Here is a 24,448-nt window from a genome sequence, read left to right on the forward strand (position 1 = left end):
ATACCAGCCCTCAGGGAGGCAGAAGCAGGTAGATCATTGTGAGTTCGAGGCCAGGCAGGTCTACAGAGCAAGTCCAGAACAGCCAAGGGTACATAGAGCAACCCTGTCTGGAAAAACCAAATGAACAAATAAATAAATCTTGAAGGAAAAAAATCCTAGCTACCTTTCATCTAGAGGCAGAGGAGGAATCTCTGACTTCAGGCCAGCAAGGGCAATGTAGTGAGATCTATCTCAAAACAAACAAAGAGGTCCTGAATATTTATAGAAACAAAAGAGCATATAGTCAAACACACCCTCCGTCTTCTGAGCCAGGTCCAGCTCTGAAACTCAGCATTTTATTTATAGAGGTTTTTTTTTTAAGTTCCTATGTTGGAGTGTTTTATGCTTTGAGATACGCCCATGTATCATCAAAACTGAGGCAGAAGGAGTCTTGTGGGAAAGCAGTGTGCAGGCTTCCGGGTCCAGTTTTCTTCCATTTGTGTACACCCCGGAGAATGTCACCATTCCGTTCCCCACTCACAGGTGTTGGATGTATAAAGGCCTCCTCAGATTGCTCCCTTGGAGCCTCAGCCACGGAGACTCCACCCTCTCTCTTCCATCCCCAGAGTGCACAGCATCCCAGAGCACTTTCCTCTAAAAGTCTCTGTGGTACCACCTGTGCTGTTTTCATTTTGAAAAGATGATGTGTTTGTCATCACACACACACACACACACACACACACACACACAACCATGGAGGTCAGTAGTCAGTAGACACTGTGGAGGTCAGTGGAGTCAGTTCCCTCCTTCCACCTTTACCTGGTTTCCGGGAATGGAGCTCACGTGCCCTCAGGTTTGTGGCAACACGTTTATCTCCCGACTCATCTTGTTTGGTCAGTTGTTTTGAGTGTTTGAGAGGGCAGCAAGCTCTCACAGGCTGACCTCCAACTAATGAGAGTTCTCTCAGCCTCCTAAGTGCTTACTGGAGTGGAGCATCATGACTGACATTACTTTTTTATTATTTTTATTTTTTTTGAGACAGGGTCTCTCTGTGTAGCCTTGGCTGTTCTGGACTCACTTTGTAAATCAGGCTGGCCTTGAACTCATAGCGATCCACCTGCCTCTGCCTCCCAAGTGCTGGGATTAAAGGCATGCGCCACCATGCCCAGCACATTTTTTTTTTTTCAAAAAGCAAACAAAAAAGTGTGTCTGGTGGTGCTGGCGCACGCCATTAATCCCAGCACTCACTCGGGAGGCAGAGGCAAACGGATCTCTGTGAGTTTGAGGCCAGTCTGGTTTACATAGTGAGTTCCAGGGCTACACAGAGAAACCTTGTTTTGAAAAACAAAACAAAACATTTATATACTGTGGTAAGGAATGCCACAGCCTGCTTGTGGAGATCACAGAACAACTTGTGGGACTCAATTCTCTCCTTTTACCACGTGACCCAGGGATCAAACTCATGTCTTTACACTCGGTGGCAAGCACCTTTACCCAAGTCATATTTCACCCACCCACTTTTTTTTTTTTTTTTGAGACAGGGTCTTTCTATGTAGTTCTGCTCGTCCCAGAACTTGCTATGTAGACCAAGCTGGCTTTGAACTCTGAGATCGGTCTCCCTAGTGCTAGGATTAAAGGCGTGCACCACCACACTGAGCTTGCTGGGTTTTTTCCAACAATCCTATATGTACTGGACCTGAGCCGTATGGAAGTGGACTCCTATTATTAAATTTGACTATTTTAAGATATATCTATTTAAAAAAAAGATATATCTATTGTGTATTCAATGCTCTGCTTGCATGTACACCTGCAGGTCAGATCACATTATAGAAGTTGCTCGGAATTGAACTCAGGACCTCTGGAAGTGCAGTCAGCGCTCTTAACCTCTGAGCTACCGCTCCAGCCCAAAATAACTGATTTTTAAAAAATTAACTCTACCCAACACACTCCCAGGCTGCAGAGATAGTATGCCTTATAGTCAGCATTATACAAAAGTTTGACAAGGAATTTCAGATGTCATAGGGCTGAGCTCAGTTTATTGCAAGCCCAACAACCTGACTACAAGTCCACAAGCTCCTTTTCTTCCTGGTGGTGGAAGCACATGGCGGGCGTTGAGAGCGCGAGACTGGCGGATTTCATAGGGGACCTGACCAGCGCAAACTGGGAGAGCTTGCTGGGGAGAAAAACCCACCCAGCAACTCGTGACGTCATCGGATCTGCGCTCCAATAAGCCCTACCCACTTACGTATTAGAGTCAGTGGTAGCCCGTGTTGGAGTGTAAGGGGACCTCTCGCGGACATCCAAAGACACGCACTCGACAGGAAGATAAAAATCACTCTTAAGCCTTACCAATTCCTGCGGACTCCTCCCCTTTCCTAGAAGATCCGCCTCCAACGTGCACCTCGGCTGTTGATTTCTTTCCCCTCCCAGGACTCGGCCATCTGCTCGCCGGGCCTGGCATTTCCCAGAAGCCCCAGCGCCGGGAAGGAGTTTGCAGCTGCTCGGTCATCGTGCGGCCCGACGCGAGCCCGCGCTGGTGTGCAGGCCCGGCTCTGTGCCTGGTCTCTGGTGTGAGGGTTTACGCGAGGCCCCTGCCTCGGTCCCCGGACTAGGCCGCGACCCCGGGAGCCATGAAGCAGGAGGGCTCGGCGCGGCGCCGAGGCGCCGACAAGGCAAAGCCGCCGCCGGGAGGGGAACAAGAACCACCGCCGCCGGCCCCCCAGGATGTGGAGATGAAAGAGGAGGCAGCAGCCGGGAGCGGCTCAACGGGGGAGGGAGACGGCAAGGGAGCTGCGAGCGAGCACTCTCAGCGAGAGCTGGACACTGTCACCTTGGAAGGTACGGGAGCCCGCGTCGCGGACGGACCGCGATCACGGGTGACAGCGGCCACGGTGATGCGACTTCTCCCTGGGACCTCTGCGCAGCTTCCACCTTCCTCGGTTCCGTGTGTTCGGTCAATGGGACTGGGGTCGGAAGTGCCCGCCCTACGACCCTGATGCTCTCGACCCCAGCCGGCGACCGCACCTGTTTCTCCAGGCTGCGGACTGCTCTCCTCGCACTCCACTCTTCTCTTCTGGGCTTGCATCTTGGTCTCAGCGAGCCTTTTCTTCCGCCTTTAATACACCCCACCCGACCGACTCTAGCGCCTCCGAAATGCTATTGATCTCTAGAAATCAGTGTTTGTATTTGTGTCTTAAAGAGGCCAGGGTAACAGATAACGCTGCCCCTCAGTTTAAGAGTGCATAAAAGGGTTAGCTTCCTTTAGCGAACTCCCTCAGAAAGCCTACCTTGTGTTGCTTCCTTTTATTCTGTAGTTGAAGTATCCAAACTGTCCCGTTGCTCTTTTCCTCTCTCTCTTAAGGTCCTTTACCCCTCCTTTCTTTAAGAGTTCAAGTGCATATACACAGACTTTTAATTCTGACTTGTCTTTTCTTTTCTTTTTTTTCTAAAGACTTATTTATTATTATGTATACAATATGCATCAGATCACATTATAGATGGTTGTGAGCCACCATGTGGTTGCTGGGAATTGAACTCAGGACCTCTGGAAGCGCAGTCAGTGCTCTTAACCACTGAACCATCTCTCCAGCCCCGACTTGTCTTTTCTTTCTTTTTCTTTTTTAGTTTATAATGCTTACCTGTGGCCTCTAGTCCTAAAAGCCAACACTATCTCCATCTTTTTTTCTTCCAGAGGCTAGTTCTCAGATTCCTACTCTTTTCTTTTGGGGGTTTTTGTGTTGTTGTTGTTTTGAGACAGGGTTTCTCTGTGTAGCCTTGACTGTCCTGGGCTCGCTTTGTAGACCAGGCTGGCCTCGAACTCACAGAGATCCACCTGCCTCCCAAGTGCTGGGATTAATGGCGTGGGCCACCACCGCCCAGCCCCTACTGTTCTCTTAAGTTGCTGTTTCACTTTTTCCAGTTAGTGCATCTTGACCATGTTCGAAGTGAGTGAGGTGAGGCTTCTCACGGTGATCTGCAGTTTTCCAAGTTCTGGTTCAAATGGGACCAGACTCCTTACTAGATACTCACAGTCAGTCAGCCTGCCCCCCAAGCCCCCATCCCCTCCACCCCCCACCTCCCGCCTCTTTCTGCTTCTCTCTGCTTAAGTGTAGGTATGCTCTGAGTGGTACTCTTTTTTTTCTGAGTGGTACTCTTGAGGACGTTTGTGTTTTGTTTGGGTTTTTTTTGTTTGTTTGTTTGTTTAGTTTTTTCAAGACAGGGTTTCTCTGTTTGGCCTTGACTGTCCTGGACTCGCTTTGTAGACCAGGCTGGCCTCGAACTCACAGCGACCCTCCTGCCTCTGCCTCCTTGAGTGCTGGGATTAAAGGTGTATGCCACCATGCCCGGCTCTAGGACATTTGTATGGCATGCATTAACTCCCACTCTAAAAGTTGGCAACAAGATCCCTACACAACGAAGGTCTTTTACCTGAAATAAAAGTCGCCAGTGGCAGAGAGGTCACCCATCATTCCCTCCTGTGTGTGTGTCTGTCTGTGTGTCTGTGTGTCTTTCATTGTGGTTTGTATTCATGGTAGAGATTTTGGAACATATGAGAATTTTAAAGTAACAGGGAGAAAAATTTCAACCAGAGTTGGGATTAAAGACGTGCGCCACCACCGCCCGGCCCCTGTGTATTTTCACACTATTCCATAATTGAAATCACTGAAGCACACAGTTTGAATTGGGGTAATAGTGTGTAAAGATGTTACTTTTTTTTTTCTTTTTTGGTCTGTTTCCATTCAGCACATCCATGAGCGTAGGATTCAATTGATTCAGGAAGGGTGTGTTGACTACTTAGTAGTGACTGAGACTGCAAACCCCAGGATCAGTTTCTCTGTTTGTGTGGGTGAAGTTAATAGCATTATCTGTTCTGTTGAGTTACTGTGAACGTAAGAGCACGTGAACTGTGCCTAGCACATGGTAAGCCCGCAGTAAAGAGTGGCTGCTACTGTTTGTAATAACCAGTGTCACAGACACCCATTGGCACGTGGGAAATGTGTCTAAGAAACTGCCAGTTGGTTGCATTCTTTTCATTGCTGTACATTTAAAGTTTTTCTTGTTTCTTTCTTTTTTTTTTTTTTTTTTTTTTTTGGTTTCTTGTTCTTTTAAGTAGTTTTGCAATCATCACTACTCCCAGGCTTTTAATCGACTTGTTTTGGTTTTTTCTGTCTTTTCGAGACAGGGTTTCTCTGTGTAGCCTTGGCTGTCCTGACTCACTTGTAGACTAGGCTGGCCTCGAACTCACAGTCATCCGCCTGCCTCTGCCTCCCGAGTGCTGGGATTAAAGGCATGTGCCACCACTGCCCGGCTTAATCGACTGTTAACTATTTAAATGAAGCTTCCATGCATTTATATGCCTAAGTCAAAATGGATAAACATGTCTAAATTTAAATTTGAGTGTGTGAATGTTTTACCTGCATGTTTGTAAGTGCACCGCCTGTGTACAATGTCCAAAAGGCCAGAAGAGGACATTTGATCCCCTAGGACTCTGGTTTTAGACAAGTGTGAGCCACCGTGTGGGTGCTGGGAATTGAACTCAGGTCCTCTGGACGAGCAGCCAGTGCTCTGAACCACTGAGCCGGCTCTTCAAAGCACATTTCCTTTCTTTCTGTTTAAAAAATTTTTTTCTTATTTATTATGTATATAACGTTCTGCCTGGTTGTACCCCTGCAGGCCAGAAGAGGGCATCAGAGCACATTATAGATGGCTGTGAGCCACCATGTGGTTGCTGGGAATTGAACTCAGGACCTCTGGAACAGCAGTCAGTGCTCTTAACCACTGAGCCATCTCTCCAGCCCCTGGGCATATTTCTAAAGTTTTTTTATGTTCTAAAAATCTGATTTACAGTATAAAAGCCCTTTTCTCTTTACTGTTTATGTTTCCATTCTTACAAATATTGCTATTTTGGTATTATAAAAATGTTCCCAAGCTGTGCATGGTGGCACACGCCTTTAATCCCAGCACTTGGGAGGCAGAGGCAGGTGGGTCTCTCTGAGTTCAAGATCAGCCTGGTCTACAAAGGGAGCCCAGGACAGCCAAGCCTACAGGCTACACAGAGAAACCCTGACTCTGAATGAAGGAAAAAAAAAAAAAGGTCCCGTTTTCAGATCTTTAGGTGCTACCAAAATACAGTCCCCCATGTCTTTCAGCGGTTTGCCATCTTCTGGCTGTGTCCACGCCCACTTCTGTTTTGAGGTTATGGTAGTAGTTTCTCTTAACCAGTTATATAAATTCCTCATGAGATGAAATGTGAATCTGGCCAAAATTGTTGTAGTTAGGCTCATTGTGTGTGTGTCTCTGTGAGATGTCTTCACTGGTTACAGACGTTTTCGCTATTTTGAGCTCTGATAATTCTCCGTGTGTTTCTTCTACTTCCTCAACTCTTTTCGTGTCTATGCCTTTCTGCTCTCCTCTACCCTGGCCCCTTGTTTCCTGGTTATGTCTGAAAACAGTGTGGTGCATCCATAAATATTGCTTAACTCTCTTGGGCCAGAAGGGGTGGATGAACGTACTGCCCCTTGGGAAACTGCTCCATGGAATTGTGTCCCCCAGAGTGGTGGGGAAACAGGAAGAACTGGAAGTGACATCTTTTTCTTCTCTGGTCTTCTGCAGATATCAAAGAGCATGTGAAACAGCTAGAGAAGGCTGTCTCAGGCAAGGAGCCTCGGTCTGTGCTGAGGGCGCTTCGGATGCTGCCGTCCACGTCACGCCGCCTCAACCACTATGTTCTGTATAAGGCCGTGCATGGCTTCTTCACCTCCAATACCGCCACTCGAGACTTCTTGCTGCCCTTCCTAGAAGAAGTGAGTGGGGCTAGCTTCCAGGGTGTCTGCTAGGATTTGCAGTGGTCTCAGGTGTGGCGGCTTCATCCCTAACTCAAGCCTTCTGTGAGACTATTGCAGTCTTTACTGTATTCCGTTGTCAGCCTCCTTGACACTCCAGGAAAAGGGCTCTCTTTAATTTTGTATCCTCAGCACCTGGCATATCAGGTGCTCAGTAAATGTGTGTTGAAACACATAGGGAGTGCCCAGGAAGCTGTTGTGGACTGATTTGGCTGCACTTGCCCATGGTAACCCTGTCCTCTCCTAGCCCATGGACACAGAAGCCGATCCCCAGTTCCGTCCGCGCACAGGAAAGGCGGCATCAGCACCCCTCCTGCCTGAAGTGGAGGCCTATCTGCAGCTGCTCATGGTCATCTTCCTGATGAACAGCAAGCGCTACAAAGAGGTACGCGGGATGCGGCGGGAGTCGTCAGCCAGCCCCAGGGCAGTTAGGGCTCCAGTGAAGTAGAGGGGATCAGTGTGAACTCTCTGTGCCTCCACCTCCCCATGCCAGGCATGGTGGTGCACACCTGCCATTCCACTGCTCAGAAGCTGAGGCAGACTAGAAATTCGGGGGCCAACCTGGGCTGCCTAATGAGACCCTCCCTCACATTTGCACAGAACAAACGTTCTTAGATTTTTAAGAAATGGCAGCCAGGCAGTGATGGCGCATACCTTTAATTCCAGGACTCCGGGGGCAGAGGCAGATGGATTGATATAGGGCACATGCATACACAAGTAAAAGTAATAGTTCTTCAAAATGATATTTTCTTTCTTTTTTTTTTTTTTTGGTTTTTCGAGACAGGGTCTCTCTGTGTAGCCTTGGCTGTCCTGGACTCACTTTGTAAACCAGGCTGGCCTCGAACTCACAGCAATCCACCTGCCTCTGCCTCCCGAGTGCTGGGATTAAAGGCGTGCGCCACCACGCCCGGCTCAAAATGATATTTTCAAAAAACCAACTCTGTGAGGCTGGAGAGAGGGTTCTGCTGCAGAGGACCCAGGTTTGGTTCCCAGCACCCACATAGCAGCTCACAACCGTATGTAACTCCATTCCCAGGAGATTCAACACCTTCTGGCTTGGGCACCAAGCAGACATGCGGTGGGCTTAATAGAATCCAGGCAAAACACTCATACCCATGAGATAAAAATAAAGTCAAAGCCTCTCGCTGCCCACCAGAAGCATTTCCTTTTGCTGTATACAGTTGGTGGTTCTAGCTGAATACACAGTGTACACAGAGGGTTGTGCAGCCATTAGCACTAACTTCAAGGACATGTTCCTTGCTCTAGCACACACACCATGTCTGCCAGCAGCCCCTTGCTGCCCTCCACTTACCCACAACACACCAGTGTCCTTTCTATCTCTGGAAGATTTGCTGCTTGCACTAATACAAGGTTTAAAGAGTGTGCACAGGGTAATGGCATGGATCAACAGCAGCATGCCACTCTGCTTTATTTTAACTGAAGATGGAGCCCAGGACCTTGTACATGTTAGCGCTGGGTAAGCACTATACCACAGAGCCATACCCCCAGCTTGACAATTTTTATTTTGTTTGGTTTCAGCATTTTACTCTATAACCCAAGCTGTCTGAAGCTTGCTGCAGCCCAGCAAGTGGAACCACATTTTTGTGACTGGCTAATGTTCTAACGAATATGTCTTTTTGTTTGTTTTGGGGACACTTGTCTCTAGGCCAGCCTAACCTCCATCTGGGTCTTCCCCCTCATCCTCCCAAGTACTGGGATTACAGGCTTGCAGCGCCACACTTGGTTATTTGTGCGTTCTTCAGCCCCCAAGAACTACTTGGGTTATCTTGAAGGATGCAGATACTGGCACGTGTCTGAGGCTTTTGTAGCTGTTTCCAGTTCTCTTGGGTTCACACCCAGGAGCAGAGTTGCTGGCTCATGACAGTTCCTCTTTGACCTTTGGAGGAATTACCTCTTTTGACCCCAACCCCCACCAGGCCCAGAAAGTCTCTGATGACCTGATGCAGAAGATCAGCACTCAGAACCGCCGAGCCCTGGACCTCGTAGCTGCTAAGTGCTACTATTATCACGCCCGGGTCTATGAGTTCCTGGACAAGCTGGATGTCGTGCGCAGGTATGGGTAGCCAGGTCTGCGCGGGATCAGAGCCTGGTCCTCACTGTGGGCTTGGAGAGAGTGCGGAACTGGGGGTACGAGCTTCTGTTTTAGTCACTGCTCTATTGCTCTGAAGAGACACCATGACAAGGCAACTCATAAAATAAAGCTTTTCGCCGGGTGTGATGGCGCACACCTGTAAGCCCAGCACTCAGGAGGCAGAGGCAGGTGGATTGCTGTAAGTTCGAGGCCAGCCTGGTCTACATAGTGAGTCCAGGACAGCCAAGGCTACACAGAGAAACCCTGTCTCGAAAAACCAAAAAATGAAAAATAGAAAGCTTTTCACTCAGGGCTTGCCTACAGTTTCAGAGTTTTTCATCCTGGCAGCAGGCTTGGCTCTGGAGCAGTAGCTGAGAGCTGCATCCTTATCCAGAGGGGATAGGGGCTGGCATTGGATTTTAAAACCTCAGTGACACACTTCTTCTAATAAGACCACATCTACTCCAAGAAAGCCACACCTCCTAATCCTTCTAAGTCTTTCAAATAGTGCCACTCTGTGGTGACTAAGCATTCAAATATCTGAGCCTGTGGGGACTTTTCTTTTCTTTTCTTTTCTTTTCTTTTCTTTTTTTTTTTTTTTTTTTTTTTTTTGGTTTTTTGAGACAGGGTTTCTCTGTGTAGCCTTGGCCATCCTGGACTCACTTTGTAGACCAGGCTGGCCTTGAACTCACAGCGATCCACCTGCCTCTGCCTCCCGAGTGCTGGGATTTAAGGCGTGCGCCACCACGCCCGGCTCGTGGGGACTTTCTTGTTCCAACCACCAGAAGCCCCCAGCAGGTAACAAGGGTCATGGCTAACGTGCCCTGAGCTGTAGGGGTGGCAGTCCTGGCTAAGTCATGGAGCAGCCTCTGGGCTTTAATGAGCTGTCCCTAGCTCTGTCACAAAGGAGGATTGGTAGAAGGACACCTAGGAATATTTTGGCTCTCTGTTCAAAACCTGCTACAGACTCCCCCACCCCACCCCTGTCCCTTTGGGAAATGCCTCCCAGTAGTTTCTGAGAACTGAACTGCCCTACTGCCCTCCTTTCTGAGCCTCTCTCCCCTCCCTGGTGTCCTGTTCTTCCATGAGCATGCCAGACATGCCTCCTTAGAGCCTTTGCCTGTCCTCTCTGCCTGGAACCCGCTCCTCGCCGCCTTCAAGCCTGTGCCTCCCTGTAGCCATCTCAGTGCTGTGGTCACCGAGCTGTGTAAAATCTAGGCCTGGGCCGGTGAAATGGCTCAGTGGGTAAAAGTCCAGATCTTAGTTCCAACCCTGAGGTCCACATGGTAGAAAGAGAAAGCCAATTCCCAAACATTTTCTCTGGCCTCCATATTTATGCTATTGCATATGCGTGTGCCTCACACACAATATTTTTAATGTAATAAATTTTTTAAAAATTAAGTCCAGGGGCTGTTGGGGAATGGCTCAGCAAGTAAAGACACCTGCTGCCAAGCTTGGGCCTGAATTTGATCCCCAGGACCCAGACTATGGGATGAGAGAACCAGCTCCCGGGGAGTTGTCCTCTGACCTTGTTTACACACTGGCACGTGTGCGCACACAGGCGGTGTATAAAGAACAGCAGCCCAGAGGGACAGCTCAGCTGCTAGAAGCTCCAGCTCAGAACCAAAAGCACAAAGACAACAGGCCAGCCTGTTGTGCCTCCTGCATGCCTGATGCTCTCCCCTGGTTTCGTCTTTTCCTCTGCATTAACCACATTCTTAACACAAGCCCAAGTTTTGTCCTCTCTAGAATAAGGCCAGACATAAGTGGATATTGGTAAACAGCACAAATCAGAGTTGTGTTTTGAGGGGTTTGTTGTTTGTTTTGGAGACCTGGTCTCTCTGTAGTCCTGGCTGTCCTGGAACGAGACAAGTAGACCAGGATGGCCTCAGGCTCCCAGAGGCCGACCTGCCTGTGCCTCTTGAGTCCTGGGATTAAAGGTGTGCCCTGCCATGCTCAGCTTTTTTGTTGGTTTGTTTTTGTTTTTCGAGGCAGGGTCTCTCTATGTAGCCTTGGCTGTTCTGGACTCACTTTGTAGACCAGGCTAGCCTCCAACTCAAAGAGATCTGCCTGCCTCTGCCTCCCAAGTGCTGGGATTAAAGGTGTGAGCCACCACTGCCCGGCTCACTCAGCTTTTTAAAATCTTTATTTATTTATCTTTGAGGCAGGTTCACTGTGTAACCCTGGCTGGCCTGAAACTCTTTATAGATCAGGCTATCCTCAGACTCATAGAGGCTCTCCTGCCTATGCTTCCCAAGCGTCAGGATTAAAGGTGTGACCCGCCAAACCTCACATGGTTTGAGAATTCGATATCCTTTTGCTTTCCTTCTCAAAGCTTCTTGCATGCCCGGCTCCGGACAGCCACCCTCCGTCATGATGCGGACGGACAGGCTACCCTTTTGAACCTCCTGCTTCGGAATTACCTTCATTACAGCTTGTATGACCAGGCTGAGAAGCTAGTGTCCAAGTCTGTGTTCCCTGAACAGGCTAACAACAATGAGTGGGCCAGGTACCTCTACTACACAGGTAAGCAGGGGTCCCCACCCACAAAGCAGGAGGTGGTTCCGGCTGCCTGGTGCAGACTTTGCAGGGTTGTTCCATTTGGCACAGACAGCACTCATCCCAGCTAGGCATGTGCAGGACCAGCCGGGGCTGGTTGGCGCAATCTAGGCCTGCACATGGAGCGATAGACGTTCAAATCATTAGGCAAGCGAGAGGGTGTGGTGGTGGAGGACACCACTCTTGACCCTCCCTCCTCTCCTGTACCCCAGGGCGAATCAAAGCTATCCAGCTGGAGTACTCTGAGGCCCGGAGAACGATGACCAATGCCCTTCGCAAAGCCCCACAGCACACAGCTGTCGGCTTCAAACAGACGGTAAGCCACAGTTACCTTGTCCCTCCGTCCCTTGCTGATCTGGTTCCCCTTAGGTCTGCTTCCCTGCACTGGAGACGGAGCCTCTTGACTCTTGTCCCTGAGGCTCCTCCAGCTGTGAGTGTTGGAGCAGTCACAACACTTCAGCCCCTCTGCCAGCTTATGTGTAGATGCGTTTGAAATGTCCCTGATTCCCAGCACTTCGAACAGTTAGCCTAGGCACGGGGCTGGGTTGTGCTGAGAAGCCCAGACTTTTACTTTGTTCCTTAAGTATCTATCTGGATGAGTGCTCTGTGGCCAGGAAATCCAGAGAGTCTCAGCACTCAAAGCTGAGGGGCTTGTGGCATGGGATCCTTGGCCTCTTCAGAACCTCAGACACGGAAGGTCCCTGGGTTGACCTTGCTGCTTTCAGCGCCGTGGGTAACAGGAAAGGATGAAGAGGACATCTCTCAGCAGTCGGGTTTCAGAGAGGCAAAGGATGTTGCCTCCAGGGATTGTGGGCCCATGGAAAGTACCAGAGCCCAGCTCGGACCCAGTTCTTCCAGCCTGTGTGCCTGCCTCAGCATGCCACCAGCCTCCATTGCTCCCTTGTCAGAGTGGGTGAGCATGGTCCGTGATGGTCAGTGCTCTGAGGCATAGTGTTTCTGCTTGGAAGTTTGGACTGGGTCGACTTAGTTTTAGAGAGAGAATAAGAAATCTGCCGGGCGGTGGTGGCACACACCTTTAATCCCAGCAGAGGAAATCAGATCTCTGTGAGTTCGAGGTCTACAGAGTGAGTTCTGTCCTGTCCAAAAAAAAAAAAAAAAAAAAAAGCCGGGCGTGGTGGCGCACGCCTTTAATCCCAGCACTCGGGAGGCAGAGGCAGGCGGATCGCTGTGAGTTCGAGGCCAGCCTGGTCTACAAAGCGAGTCCAGGACAGCCAAGACTACACAGAGAAACCCTGTCTCAAAAAACCAAAAAAAAAAAAAAAAAAAGAGAGAGAGAGAGAGAGAGAGAAAGAGAATGAAAGAAATTTTAAATTTGAACTAGGTTTTGGACTATTAGTAGGTTTTTCACACAAGGGAATTCCCAGATACACAAGCAGCCTGGTAGATTGCTTCTTTTTTTGTTTTTGTTTTTTTGTTGTTTTGCTTTGTTTTTTGAGACATGGTTTCTCTGTGTAGCCTCGGTTGTCCTGGACTCGCTTTGTAGACCAGGCTGGCCTCGAACTCGTAGCAGTTCGCCTGCCTCTGCCTCCTGAGTGCTGGGATTAAAGGCGTTCGCCACCATGCCCAGCTTTCAAGCTTCTTTTAAAAGTCACTAAAAGGTGGGTGTGGTGGTACACAGTAATCCAAGCAGTTGGGAGGCTGACATAGGAAGACAGCAGATTTGAGGCCAGCCTGGAGTTCATAGTGTAAGACCCTGTCTGAAACAAAAATCCTTACAAGCACAGATAATGAAATAACATGTCACATGCTGGCAAGCACCATGGAGTATATCTGGTATCTCAACTAAGGGGGAGGGACTGGGGCGGGATGGAGCAGTGAGTTGGACTGAGGTCTTTGGCCAACATTCAGTTGATGAGGACGCCTGGGACAATGGGCAGGGAATGTGTGTGTGTGTTTGAGGAGAGGAGGACCTGCCCACAGGTTGCACCTGGGCATGGAAGGGCATAGCTGTACACCTAGGCACAGGCAAGAGCATTGCAAGTTTGAGGCCGGCTGGGACTGTGGAGCAAGACCCCGTTTATAAAGAAATGTATACGTCTGTGTGTCTGTCTTTGCCTGCCTGTCTGTCTCTCTCCGTTATTCCCTTCTCTCTTAAGACGACTCTCACTGTGTAGCCCTGGCTGGCCTGGAACTCACTGTGGCCAAGCTGGCCTCTGCCTCCTGAGTGCTGGGGCTAACGGCGGGCACCATCTGCCCCAGTGTGCACCTTAACTGTCTGTGAGGTGCCTGAGCTGCTAGTTCATGGGAGCTGACCCGCTTAGGAACAGATGAGTGCCAGTTAGCACCCATTACTGCAGCTGCCTTTACACCAAAAACCTTAAAAGACGTCCATTTGGAAGTAGACCTAGGAGGAGTTAGAAGAAGGGAGCAGGGAATGAATGTGACCAAAATACATGTTATGAACATTTCAAAGAATTAATAAAATATAAAGTAAGAAAAAGCACATAATCAAGCCAGGCTTTGTGGCACATGTCATATCCCAGCATGTGGGAAGCTGGAGTAGGAGGGTTTTTTTCCTAATTCTGTAACAAGTGCAGGGCTAGCCTGGGCTATATAACCTAGACTATATAAGGAAACCCTAGATTTTTGAAAAAGCAAACACAGTGTGTTCCCCTTCCACTTCTAAGGTCTAAAGCCTAAAACGTATCTTACAGGGCTAACATTAAAGTGGGGGTGAGCTGGGCTCCTTCTGGGGACCCTGGTGAGTCTGACATGTTCCCCTTCAGGGCCAGGCTGCACCCTAACACCGCACTGTGTGCTCCGGCCTCGGCTTCCCTCTCGCTGTGTTACTTTTTGAGTTCATTGGTTGTTTTGGGGTGCGTGTGTGTGTTTGAAATAGGGTCTCTACATAGCCCTGGCTGTCCTAGAACTCAGTATGTAGACCAGGCTGGCCTCAAACACACAGATCTGCCTCTGCTTCTCAAGTGCTGTGCCACCACTGCCCAGCACTTTTTTTTTCATGATTTATTTTTATTTAAATGGGGGGGGGGTCTGTTTCACCATGTATTTTTGAGTTCCCATAGAGACCAAAGAGAGTATCAGATCCCCTAGAGCTAGGGTTACAGAGTTGCAAGCTACCATATGAGATCTGGGATCGAAACTCCTGTCCTCTGCAAGAGCAGCAAACATTCAGAACTGCTGAGCTGTCTCTGCGTCGTCTCTTCTGTTTAGTTAACTTAGCTTATGCGTCCGTCTGTCTACCTGCTTAACTATGCACGTCACAGTTTTGCCCGCCCTCCCCCTGGGGATGATGAGATCAGGCCCCAGTCAGTTGTCTCTCCGGTGAGCTCCCGCCCACCTGCTCCTGTCACTCACACCTGCAGGTGCACAAGCTTCTGATTGTGGTGGAGCTCCTGCTGGGGGAGATCCCAGACCGCCTGCAGTTCCGCCAGCCCTCCCTCAAGCGCTCTCTCATGCCCTACTTCCTCCTCACCCAAGGTAAGGCTGAGCTCCCAGAGCCCTGCCCTGTGGCCTCATGTGCCCACCTTATGTCCACTAACCCGCCCCTGTCCTCTCACAGCTGTCAGGACAGGAAACCTCGCCAAGTTCAACCAAGTCTTGGATCAGTTTGGGGAGAAGTTCCAAACAGACGGGACGTATACCCTAATTATCCGACTTCGGCACAATGTGATCAAGACAGGTGTGGATGGGGGTCTCAGCAGGGTGCAGGTGCTGTCTTCCTGGGATGGGCAGCCTCGTGGGCAGGTGGGCGGTGACCCGTCCATGTCCACCTGACCGTCACTGCTCCTCCTTCCCAGGTGTGCGCATGATCAGTCTGTCCTATTCACGAATCTCCCTGGCAGACATTGCCCAGAAGCTGCAGCTGGATAGCCCAGAAGATGCAGAGTTCATTGTCGCCAAGGTGGGGCTGGCTTGGGAGCCACAGTGGCCTAGGATGTGACTTCCCTGGCTCTTAGAGGGGGCAGGAGTAGGAGGGAACTCGCCAGAGGTTCAGCGGTAATCTGGTCTCTCCAGAAAACACCAGTCACTGTAGCAAAGCCAGGGGTTTGCCAGAAAGGATGAATCTGGGTGTGAGCATTAGCGCAGAGGACCTGAACAGCAGATTCTCCCAGGAGATGACCTTTCTCCCGTTGGGAGCCCACAGGCTATCCGGGACGGCGTGATCGAGGCCAGCATCAATCATGAGAAGGGCTACGTCCAATCCAAAGAGATGATCGATATCTACTCCACCCGGGAGCCCCAGCTGGCCTTCCACCAGCGCATCTCCTTCTGCCTGGACATCCACAATATGTCTGTCAAGGTCAGATGCCCATGGCTACTGATGGGGCTCCTGGGCAGGATGACCCTCGCTCCCCTAGGCCTCAGGGAAGCCAGGCATCCTTAGCTGATTAGTAGTGCCCAGTTCCCAACCTGTGTCTAAAGTCCACTGATGAGCCAGGCGAGGTGGCACACACCTTTAAGGAGGCAGAGGCAGGCGGGTCACTGAGTTCGAGGCCAGCCTGGCCTACAAAGTGAGTCCTGGACAGCCAAGGCTACACAGAGAAACCCTGTCTGGGGGTGGAGGGTGCAGGAAGTCCACAGGGACAAAGGACTCAGCCAAGGCCCTGTAGCCCCTGCCAGCTGGACTGTAGGCCTGTTCTTGTAGCAGGTCAGGGTAGTCACCAGGGAGGAGCAGTTCCGAGTTTGCTCCGCCACCTCTTCTGAGTCTCGTAATTGCTGCCTGGGTCAGGGATTGCTGACACTAGGCCAGGCTGACCTGTGAAAAACAGGAAGTGGCGTTTAGTTTAACAGGAAGTTTTAACCCCTTCTGTGCCCAGACACTGAGTTTGGTGCTGTTGTCTCCTGGCCTTCTCCCTTCCCCCAGGAACCAGAGTATTGCTGCCTGGGCGGGGGGGGGGGGGGGGGGGGGGGCTCCCCTTTTCTGAGGAATAGGGGAGAGGTGAGGGGAAAAGAGGGAAGAGGATGGGGCCAGGAGGAGAGGAGAGGGGGTGCATTGGAATGTAAAGTGAATAAATAAATTAATTTAGAAGAAATCTACCAAAGTGCACTGTGCAGATGCACAAGGTCCTTCGTAGCCTAGCCCTTTCTGTCCTCACCTTTAACATCTGGTAGTGTAAAAATTCACTTCTAAGTCACTGTGATGGTGCACACCTTTAATCCCCACACTTGGGAGGTAGAGGCAGGTGGGTCTCTGGGTTCTCGGCCAGCCAGGGCTGTATAGAGAGAACCTGCCTTGAGGTAGGTAGTTAGAGATAGAGCGATGAATGAATGGGAGCGAGATCACTTCCCGCCTAGACGGGAGCATGGCCGCGGCCCATCCACCATGCTCAGACCTTGGTGCTGGGCATGTGAAGGGCACGCCTGTGACTCCTGCTTCTGTGTTCAGGCCATGCGCTTCCCTCCCAAATCCTACAACAAGGACCTGGAGTCTGCAGAGGTGAGCGAGGGTGGGCCTTTCAGTGGGGAGTGGGGAAGGGCCTGCAGGGTGGGGGTGAGCGAGAAGGAAGGGTGAGCCTTCCAGAGGAGAGTGGGGAAGGGCCTGCAGGACGGAGCCGCCCTTCCCTGGGTGAAGCCACCAAGCCCTCTCCCCACAGGAGCGGCGTGAGCGGGAGCAGCAAGACTTGGAGTTTGCCAAGGAGATGGCGGAGGATGATGACGACAGCTTCCCTTGAGCCAGGGCCTGGGGAGGGGTGGGCTGAGTGGAGACTGGCTTTTTGTCTTTTCCCTCAGGGGTCCCCCTGCCCGGGAAACTAGTCTCCTTTTCCCACACACAGCTCATAGACTGCATATGTGCAGGGGTCCGGGATGCTGGGAGCCAAACATCCCTCTCTTGCTACCATGCCTCTCTGTAGCTGGTGACAGTACACTGTGGCAGGAGAAGGAGCGGCAGCCTCCTGGAAGCAGGGTCCGGCCTGATGGCGGTGTAGGCAGCAGGAGGGGCGGACAGAACCATGGATTAGGGTGTGGACTAGGGCCTGGAGTTGGGACATGTTGGGTTGTATGTTTTTGAAGCTTCAATTATGATTTTTAAACAATAAAAAGTTATCCAAAGCTCCTTGTACACTGTGTCAGTTATGCAGAGCATTCCCTTGGCTGTGGTGGCAGCAAGCCCAGGTGGCTTTAGTTTTCTTGGTGTCTTAGCTCCAAGTGTGTTCAGGATCCAGCATATCTCCAGGGAAGGAGGCCAATGTAAGGTGCACTGAGGTCATGGGAGCCCAGGTTTGGGGCTCTCACATGTTGGGCAGATAGATGCGTGTCCTAGGTTTCTCTGCGCCAGTCACCAAGTAAGACTGGACTCTGGCCTCCTGGCTCTTCAAATGAAGAACTTAAACTTCCAAGCCGCTCAAAGGGGCGAGCAGAGCAGGCCTGGAAGTCGGTTGGCAGGGTGTTTGTCTGGCATGTGCATTCTCTTGGTGTGATTCCCAGTACTGCACAAAGCAGGCTTGATGGTGCAAACCTGTCACCCAGTACTAGGTTAGGATTTCAAGAGTAAACTGGGCTACATGAGACCCTGCCTCAAAAAAGTCAAGAAAAGCTATGTGGTGGTGGCGTACGCCTTTAATCCCAGCACTTGGGAGGCAGAGGCAAGAGAATTGCTATGAGTTCGAGGCCAGCCTGGTCTACAAAGCTAGTCCAGGGCAGCCAAGGCTACAGAGAAACCCTGTCTCAAAAAAACAAAAAAAGTCAAAGAGTGAGCCACTGACCTCAAGTGCTGTACACAAGAAAGTGGGCTGCTTGCTGAAAACAAAGAATTTGGGGTCAGGAAGGGGATCCCCCAGGTAATCCTGGCTACACATGAGTAGGGATGGACACACACACACACCCTTGTCAAGTGTCCCAGCAGAGGCCCCCACGGTGTCAGTGCAGTTAGGTCTGTGGTCTGTCCCTTTGTCCATGTTGAGCTCTCTTGCTTGAGACACCTGGCATTCTTTTTTTGGTTTTATTTTGTTTTTGGTTTGGTTTTTTTTTTTTCGAGACAGGGTTTCTCGGTGTAATAGAGCCCTGGCTGTTCTGGACTCACTTTGTAGACCAGGCAGGCCTTGAACTCACAGAGATCCGACTGCCTCTGCCTCCCAAGTGCTGGGACTAAAGGTGTGCACCACCACTGCCTGGCAACACCTGTCATTTTTGCCTCTTGCTTCCTACCTGGCCCACTTGTCTGCCTCACCAGCATCCCTCTGCAGGGCCACTTAGTTATATTTTCCTGAGGGGGAGGTTGGTGGGAAAGCCTTGTCTTGCCAGCCTGTCTGTATGCTCCTTAAGGGCTGCTGGGCTTTCTAGCCCCAGAGGCCACCCTAATGCTTGGCAAGATGGGTTAAAGTATTGTTTGTTGGGGAATGCATATTGACACGCCTTACCAGCAGCAGATTTCACTCAGTATGTTTTGGTCGTTGCCTTGGTTCTTGATCCCAGCCCTGGTCACTGATCCCAGCCCTAGTCACAGTGACCCAGTGTTGCTACACCCTTCAGGCTAATGCTGCTTTAGTGTCATACAATGCATGAGGTTGCTTCTGTGAGATGGGACTCCCTCCAGCTCACCACTCAATCTTCACAGGTATTCTTAGCCTGTGTCGAAGTTGTTCATACTTCCAAGTATTATATAGTTTTTGTTTGTTTTGGTTTTGGTTGGTTTGTGAGACAAGGTAGCCTTGCTTGGCTGGGAACTGACTACACAGACTAGGCTGGCCTTAAACTTCAGCTAACAAGGAGATTGACAGAAAAAAAAATGGCTCACAAATTCAAAAAGAGTAAAGACCAGGAAATCTTGGCAAATGACCCAGCTAAAATAGTGACAAACTCACCAGACTAAGGGAAGGCTTACTTTGGATTAGGTGGTACCCGTGAGCCTGTGGTACTGACTGTGGCATCACCAGCAAGAGCTGCAAGCCGGACAGGTGAGAAAGGCGCGGGCTGCTGTGCTTGCTATCCACACGGCCACATCATAGGAGCGAGTGCCCATTTAAAGATCATAGACAAGGGGTTTGGAGAGACGGCTCTCTGGTTAAAACTGTTGTGTCACAATATGTGTATTTTGACAAGCTTGTGCTGGGCGTAATGGCCCACACCTTTAATCCTAGCTCTCAGAGATAGAGGCAGGTGGATCTCTGAGTTCAGGCTAGCATGGTCTACAGAGTGAGTTCTAGAATAGCCAGGGCTACACAGAAACCCTGGAGAGAGAGAGAGAGAGAGAGAGAGAATATGTTGTTCTTGCAGAGAGCCTGGCACATGACCATGTACAACTCCAGTTCCAGCAGACCCAATGCCCTCTCCAACATTGAATGCACGTGCGCGCGCACACACGCACGCGCACACACACACAGGCAAAACATTCATACACATATTAAACCAGGGGTGGAGGGCTGGAGAGATGGCTCAGTGGTTAAGAGTACTTGTGTGTTCTTCCAGCTGTCCTGAAGCAAGGGCTTCTGCAGCCAACCTCTCACCAACTATGCTAGGCAAGTACTGTATCAGCAAGCTGCACTCCAAACCTCGCTCCTCTGGTCTTTATTCCCCACTGTCCAAAGTGTACTGGACAGTGCTGCAAAGCCCAATAGAACAAAATGGGCTTCAGAAGACCATTCACCTACCTATCAGCTAGTTCCGAGACCCCGGGCAAGGGCCTTTACTTCATCAAGGCTGCCCCTCATCTGTAGCCTACCAATTGGTTAACAGGACAAAATGATAGCAGCGATCCTACTGCCCTTGCTGCCAACCCCACGACCCCCATAAAGGCTCAAACAGATTTTTTTTTTTTTTTGGTTTTTCGAGACAGGGTTTCTCTGTGTAGCCTTGGCCATCCTGGACTCACTTTGTAGACCAGGCTGGCCTCGAACTCACAGCGATCCGCCTGCCTCTGCCTCCCGAGTGCTGGGATTAAAGGCGTGCGCCACCACCGCCCGGCTCAAACAGATTTTTAAAAATTATTTTTGTTTTATGTGCATTAGTGTTTTGCCTGCATATATGTATATGTATAAGGGTGTCGGATCACCTGGAACTGGAGTCACAGACAGGTGTGAGCTGCCATGTGGGTGCTGGGAATTGAACCCAGGTCCTCTGGAAGAGCAACCAGTGTTCTTAACTGCTGAGCCATCTCTCTCCAGGCCTCAGGGAGATTTTTATCTGGTTTTTGTTTTTGTTTTGCAGGGCTGGGGATTGAACTCAGGACCTCTGGCATGTTAAGCAATCTACTCAGAGCTACATCCCTGGCTTAAATCTTTTTATTTATTAATTTTTGTTTTTGTTTTTCGAGACAGAATCTCTCTGTGTAGCCTTCGCTCCCCTACACTCATTTTGTAGACCAGGCTGGCCTCAACATCCTCACCACCCCCTACACCTGTGGTTCTCAGCCTTCCTAATGCTGTGGCCCTTTAACAGTTCCACATGTGGTGGTGACCCCTGACCATAAAATTATTCTGTTGCTACTTCATAACTGTAATTTGGCAACTGTTATGAATTGTCATGTAAATATCCGATATGCAGGATAGCTGATGTGCAACCCCTGGGGGTCACAACCCACAAGTTGAGGACCACTGATCTACACACAATTAGGAGTTTCTGATATATGAGGTAGGCAGCTGTTGCCAGTCAGCGTGTTTAAGAATGAAATCTCGCCAGACAAAGGTGGGGCACGCCTTTAATCCCAGCATTTAGGAGACAGAGGAAGGCAGATCTCTCTAAGCTCGAGGGCAGCACCGTCCACAGAGTGAATTGTAGGATAGCCAGGTCTACACAGAGAAACCTTGTCTTGAAAAACTAAAAAAAGAATGGGACTCTCTTGCCTTGCCCTCCCAAGCAAAGAGGGTAGATAAGTAGTTGACGTCCATGGCATGGCATGCTTTCATTTTATTCTGTCATAGGCATCAATGGCCACCAGAGGGCACCCTAGCCCCAGAGATGGCCCCGCCCAGTCAGCTAGGCATCAAAAGATTTCTATATTCCTTAGTCCAAAAGGTGGGGGTGAAATAGTTCAGAAAGTGACCGCTTTGAGCTGCGATCAGTCAGACAAGGGAGCCCCTCCTCTTTACCCAGTAAAATCTTGTTGGGATTGAGACCAAGGCTGGGATGTCCCTCCAACGCCACAACTCATGACTGGGCAAGATGTTCCCTTCTCTGGCCCAGTGCACAGGATTGAAGCCACTGAGGTCACTTCCAGAGCTAACACCAGACAGAGTTCTAGCATTGGAGCTACAGCTCCTCCGTTTTGGCTGCAGCCTGCATCCACTTGAGCCAGCTCAGACTACCGCTTTCTTCTATGGTGCAGAGATCATCAGGGCACTGTGTGTCCCAGCGCCTGACGTCAGATGCCCCAGACCCTGCTACGTTAGAAGGCAGAGTATCATGCCAGGAGAGGCAGAAAGGCAAGGTCAGGTGAGCAAAGAGCCCCAAAGGGTCTTGATTCATTCAGGACAGACATCCGGTTTCCTCGAGCCTTTCTGGCTGCCCTGCCAGGATCCAGGGGCTTAAAGAAATGAGTCATAGTTGGGGGGTATTGGGGAGTTCCCAGCTAATCAGCCTGGGACAGGATGGCCCGAACGAACACTGAGCCATGTTGTTTTTTATCCAAATGTGGGGTGGGCACAGACAGCAAGACCCTAGGGTACTGTCCAGGGCTCCTAGCACTACAGGAGGCATCTGGGTGTGAAATGCAGAAGGTAACAAGTTCTTCTGGCTCTAGTGGAATGCTCGCCCCAGGTATGAGCAGCCTGAGAATCACAGATGAAGGGACAGAAGGGGGGTACCCAAGCATGTTTGCCAAATGATGGAGAGAGAGAGAGAGAGAAAGAGAATGAGAGAGAGACAGAGACAGAGAGGAGCAACCTTGACCTGGGGCCTGCCTCTTCCTCAAGGTCTGACTGGGTCTCCTGCTATTGCCCGTCACTAGCAGCTCAGCCTTGTTGGACTAGTCAGTAGGTCAAATTCCCTGGAGTTTTCAGGCCTGGGTGTGGCTGGAGGGGAGGAAGAGAGTTTGAGTGGGGGAGCAAGACGTCAAGGAAGGGACAGAGATTCCACAATTTCACAAAACTTTCGCAAACAGCTTTTCCCCAACCCCCTGCATTGTCCTGGGCCATAGACAAATTTGCATAAATCCTGGGAAGTTATTACTAAGCGTGAGTTGCCCTAACCCCAGGTAATTTCCTCCCAGGCCTTGATGGGTTTCTGTATAAAGGCCCCCTGGAGCTGGGCCCTGGCATAGCCCAGAGCTACAGCGAGATCACCCAGAATCCATGGCTCAACTTTCTGCCCAGGGCCGAGTGAAGCTGATGGGTGGTGAGTGCCCAATTACCTGCCCCGGGGAGTGGTGGAAAGGAGGGAGGCTGGCGCTGGGATTGTCTCAGCCCCGTGTGTCTGCTCCCAGCCCTGCAGCTCCTGCTGTGGCACAGCACACTGTGGTCAGGACAGGAGGCCATTCCCCTGGCCTCTGTCAGCTCTGTGCCACCGTCCCCACCTTTGCCCCGGACCTTCCTGCTCAAGTCCTTGGAGCAAGTAAGGAAGATTCAGGCGAGGACCTCAGGGCTGCTGGAGCAGTTGGTGAGTGAGACTGCAAAGGGAGAGAGGACTTAGGGGGGGGGGGGGGGGGGGTGGGGAGCAAATAGGAATAGGAGCAGGCTAGGGACACACAGCGGTGGGGATGGTGTTTGCCTCATGCACAAGTATCTCCAGAATGCTGAGGAAACACTGAAGAAGGGAACACAGGGCACAGAAGAAAATGAGAAGAGGCAGCAGTGGGACCTTCTGGTTGGAGCAGCACTTAGGGTCACCAGGAAGGTAGGGAGCTGAGGAAACCAGGTGGACAGAGCGATGGGAGGATGTGGGACAGAGAAACAGCCTGGCCCACATGAGCGCCCTCAAGTACTCTTCCCCCTACAGTGTGCCACCTACAAGCTGTGCCACCCGGAGGAACTGGTGCTGCTCGGCCACTCTCTGGGTATCCCGCAGGCTCCCCTCAGTGGCTGTTCCAGCCAGGCCTTGCAGCTGGTGAGTGTTTGGAGAAGGGGGACTAGGAGGAGAAGGGACTACACCTCCGTATCTGGGCTCCTGAAGCGAGGGGGGGTGTCCCATTCCATCCTGTCTAACCCTCCTATTGTCCCCAGACAAGATGCCTGAGGCAACTCCACAGTGGACTCTTCCTCTACCAAGGCCTCCTGCAGGCCCTGGCAGGCATTTCCCCTGGGTTGGCCCCCACCTTGGACATGCTGCAGCTGGATGTAGCCAACTTTGCCACCACAGTCTGGCAGCAGGTACGTATTGTCCGGAAGGACAAGAGTCAGGATAGGGTCGTGCCAGCTTGCTTCGATATCCTGGAGACCATATTCTCAGAGGCCTGTGTATGGGTAGACACCCACACACACTCACCCACCAGCTTCCTTCAGGTGGAGAGGAGGAGTCAGCCTGCAGGCCTAGAGGCAGGAGGGGGAGAGTTGGAGTCTTGTTTCTGTTAGTGTTAATAGTCAGCCCCACAGGCCAGCTTACCAGCACCCCAGAACTCCCTCACCTGAAGTAAGGGCTGATCTTCAACTTTATTTCCTCCTCACAGATGGAAAGCCTGGGAGTGGCCCCTCCTGTACAAGCCACCCAGAGCACCATGCCAACCTTCACCTCTGCCTTCCAGCGACGGGCAGGGGGTGTCCTGGCCACTTCGCACCTGCAGAGCTTCCTGGAGCTGGTTCACTGTGCTCTGCACGACTTTGCCTGGCCCTGAGCAAGGCCCTTCCTAGCCAGTTTATTTATCTCTATTTAATATTTATCGTTATTTAAGCCTACTATTTAAAGACAGAGAAAACGGAGCTCCAAGCTTCTCGGGCCTTCTCTCCACTTCTGAGTTTTGTTCTCCTGCCTGTGGCAGTGAGAGGAAGCTCTTGTGTCCTCCTGTGGAGGGCAGGGAGGGAGACAGGTAAATACCAAGTATTGATTCCTGACGTTGCTCCAGGCACCCAGTTCTGTGGCGGGACCTGAGAGAGCCACAGTGAGTTCCCGCCACTCTGAGGCACCTATT

At 50.8% G+C, this 24,448-nt stretch overlaps 2 protein-coding genes across 2 annotated transcripts; both read left to right on the plus strand.

Moving 5' to 3' along the window:
* Window positions 1-2,432: 2,432 nt before the first annotated feature.
* Window positions 2,433-17,505, plus strand: Psmd3 (proteasome 26S subunit, non-ATPase 3). The gene is made up of 12 exons (XM_051158493.1): window positions 2,433-2,817; window positions 6,592-6,782; window positions 7,069-7,206; window positions 8,759-8,895; window positions 11,249-11,439; window positions 11,685-11,788; window positions 14,817-14,931; window positions 15,014-15,133; window positions 15,252-15,355; window positions 15,599-15,754; window positions 16,841-16,891; window positions 17,049-17,505. The coding sequence occupies exons 1-12, from the start codon at window positions 2,610-2,612 to the stop codon at window positions 17,124-17,126; spliced, it is 1,593 nt and encodes a 530-aa protein (XP_051014450.1). The 5' UTR covers window positions 2,433-2,609; the 3' UTR covers window positions 17,127-17,505.
* A 3,549-nt stretch (window positions 17,506-21,054) lies between these two features.
* On the plus strand, window positions 21,055-24,448 carry Csf3 (colony stimulating factor 3). The gene is made up of 6 exons (XM_051158980.1): window positions 21,055-21,075; window positions 21,716-21,822; window positions 22,728-22,983; window positions 23,323-23,430; window positions 23,547-23,693; window positions 23,990-24,448. Exons 1-6 carry the CDS (start codon window positions 21,055-21,057, stop codon window positions 24,152-24,154), a joined length of 804 nt encoding a protein of 267 aa, XP_051014937.1. The 3' UTR covers window positions 24,155-24,448.

This window comes from Acomys russatus, chromosome 16 (assembly GCF_903995435.1).
Source record: "Acomys russatus chromosome 16, mAcoRus1.1, whole genome shotgun sequence".
NCBI classification, from domain to species: domain Eukaryota; kingdom Metazoa; phylum Chordata; class Mammalia; order Rodentia; family Muridae; genus Acomys; species Acomys russatus.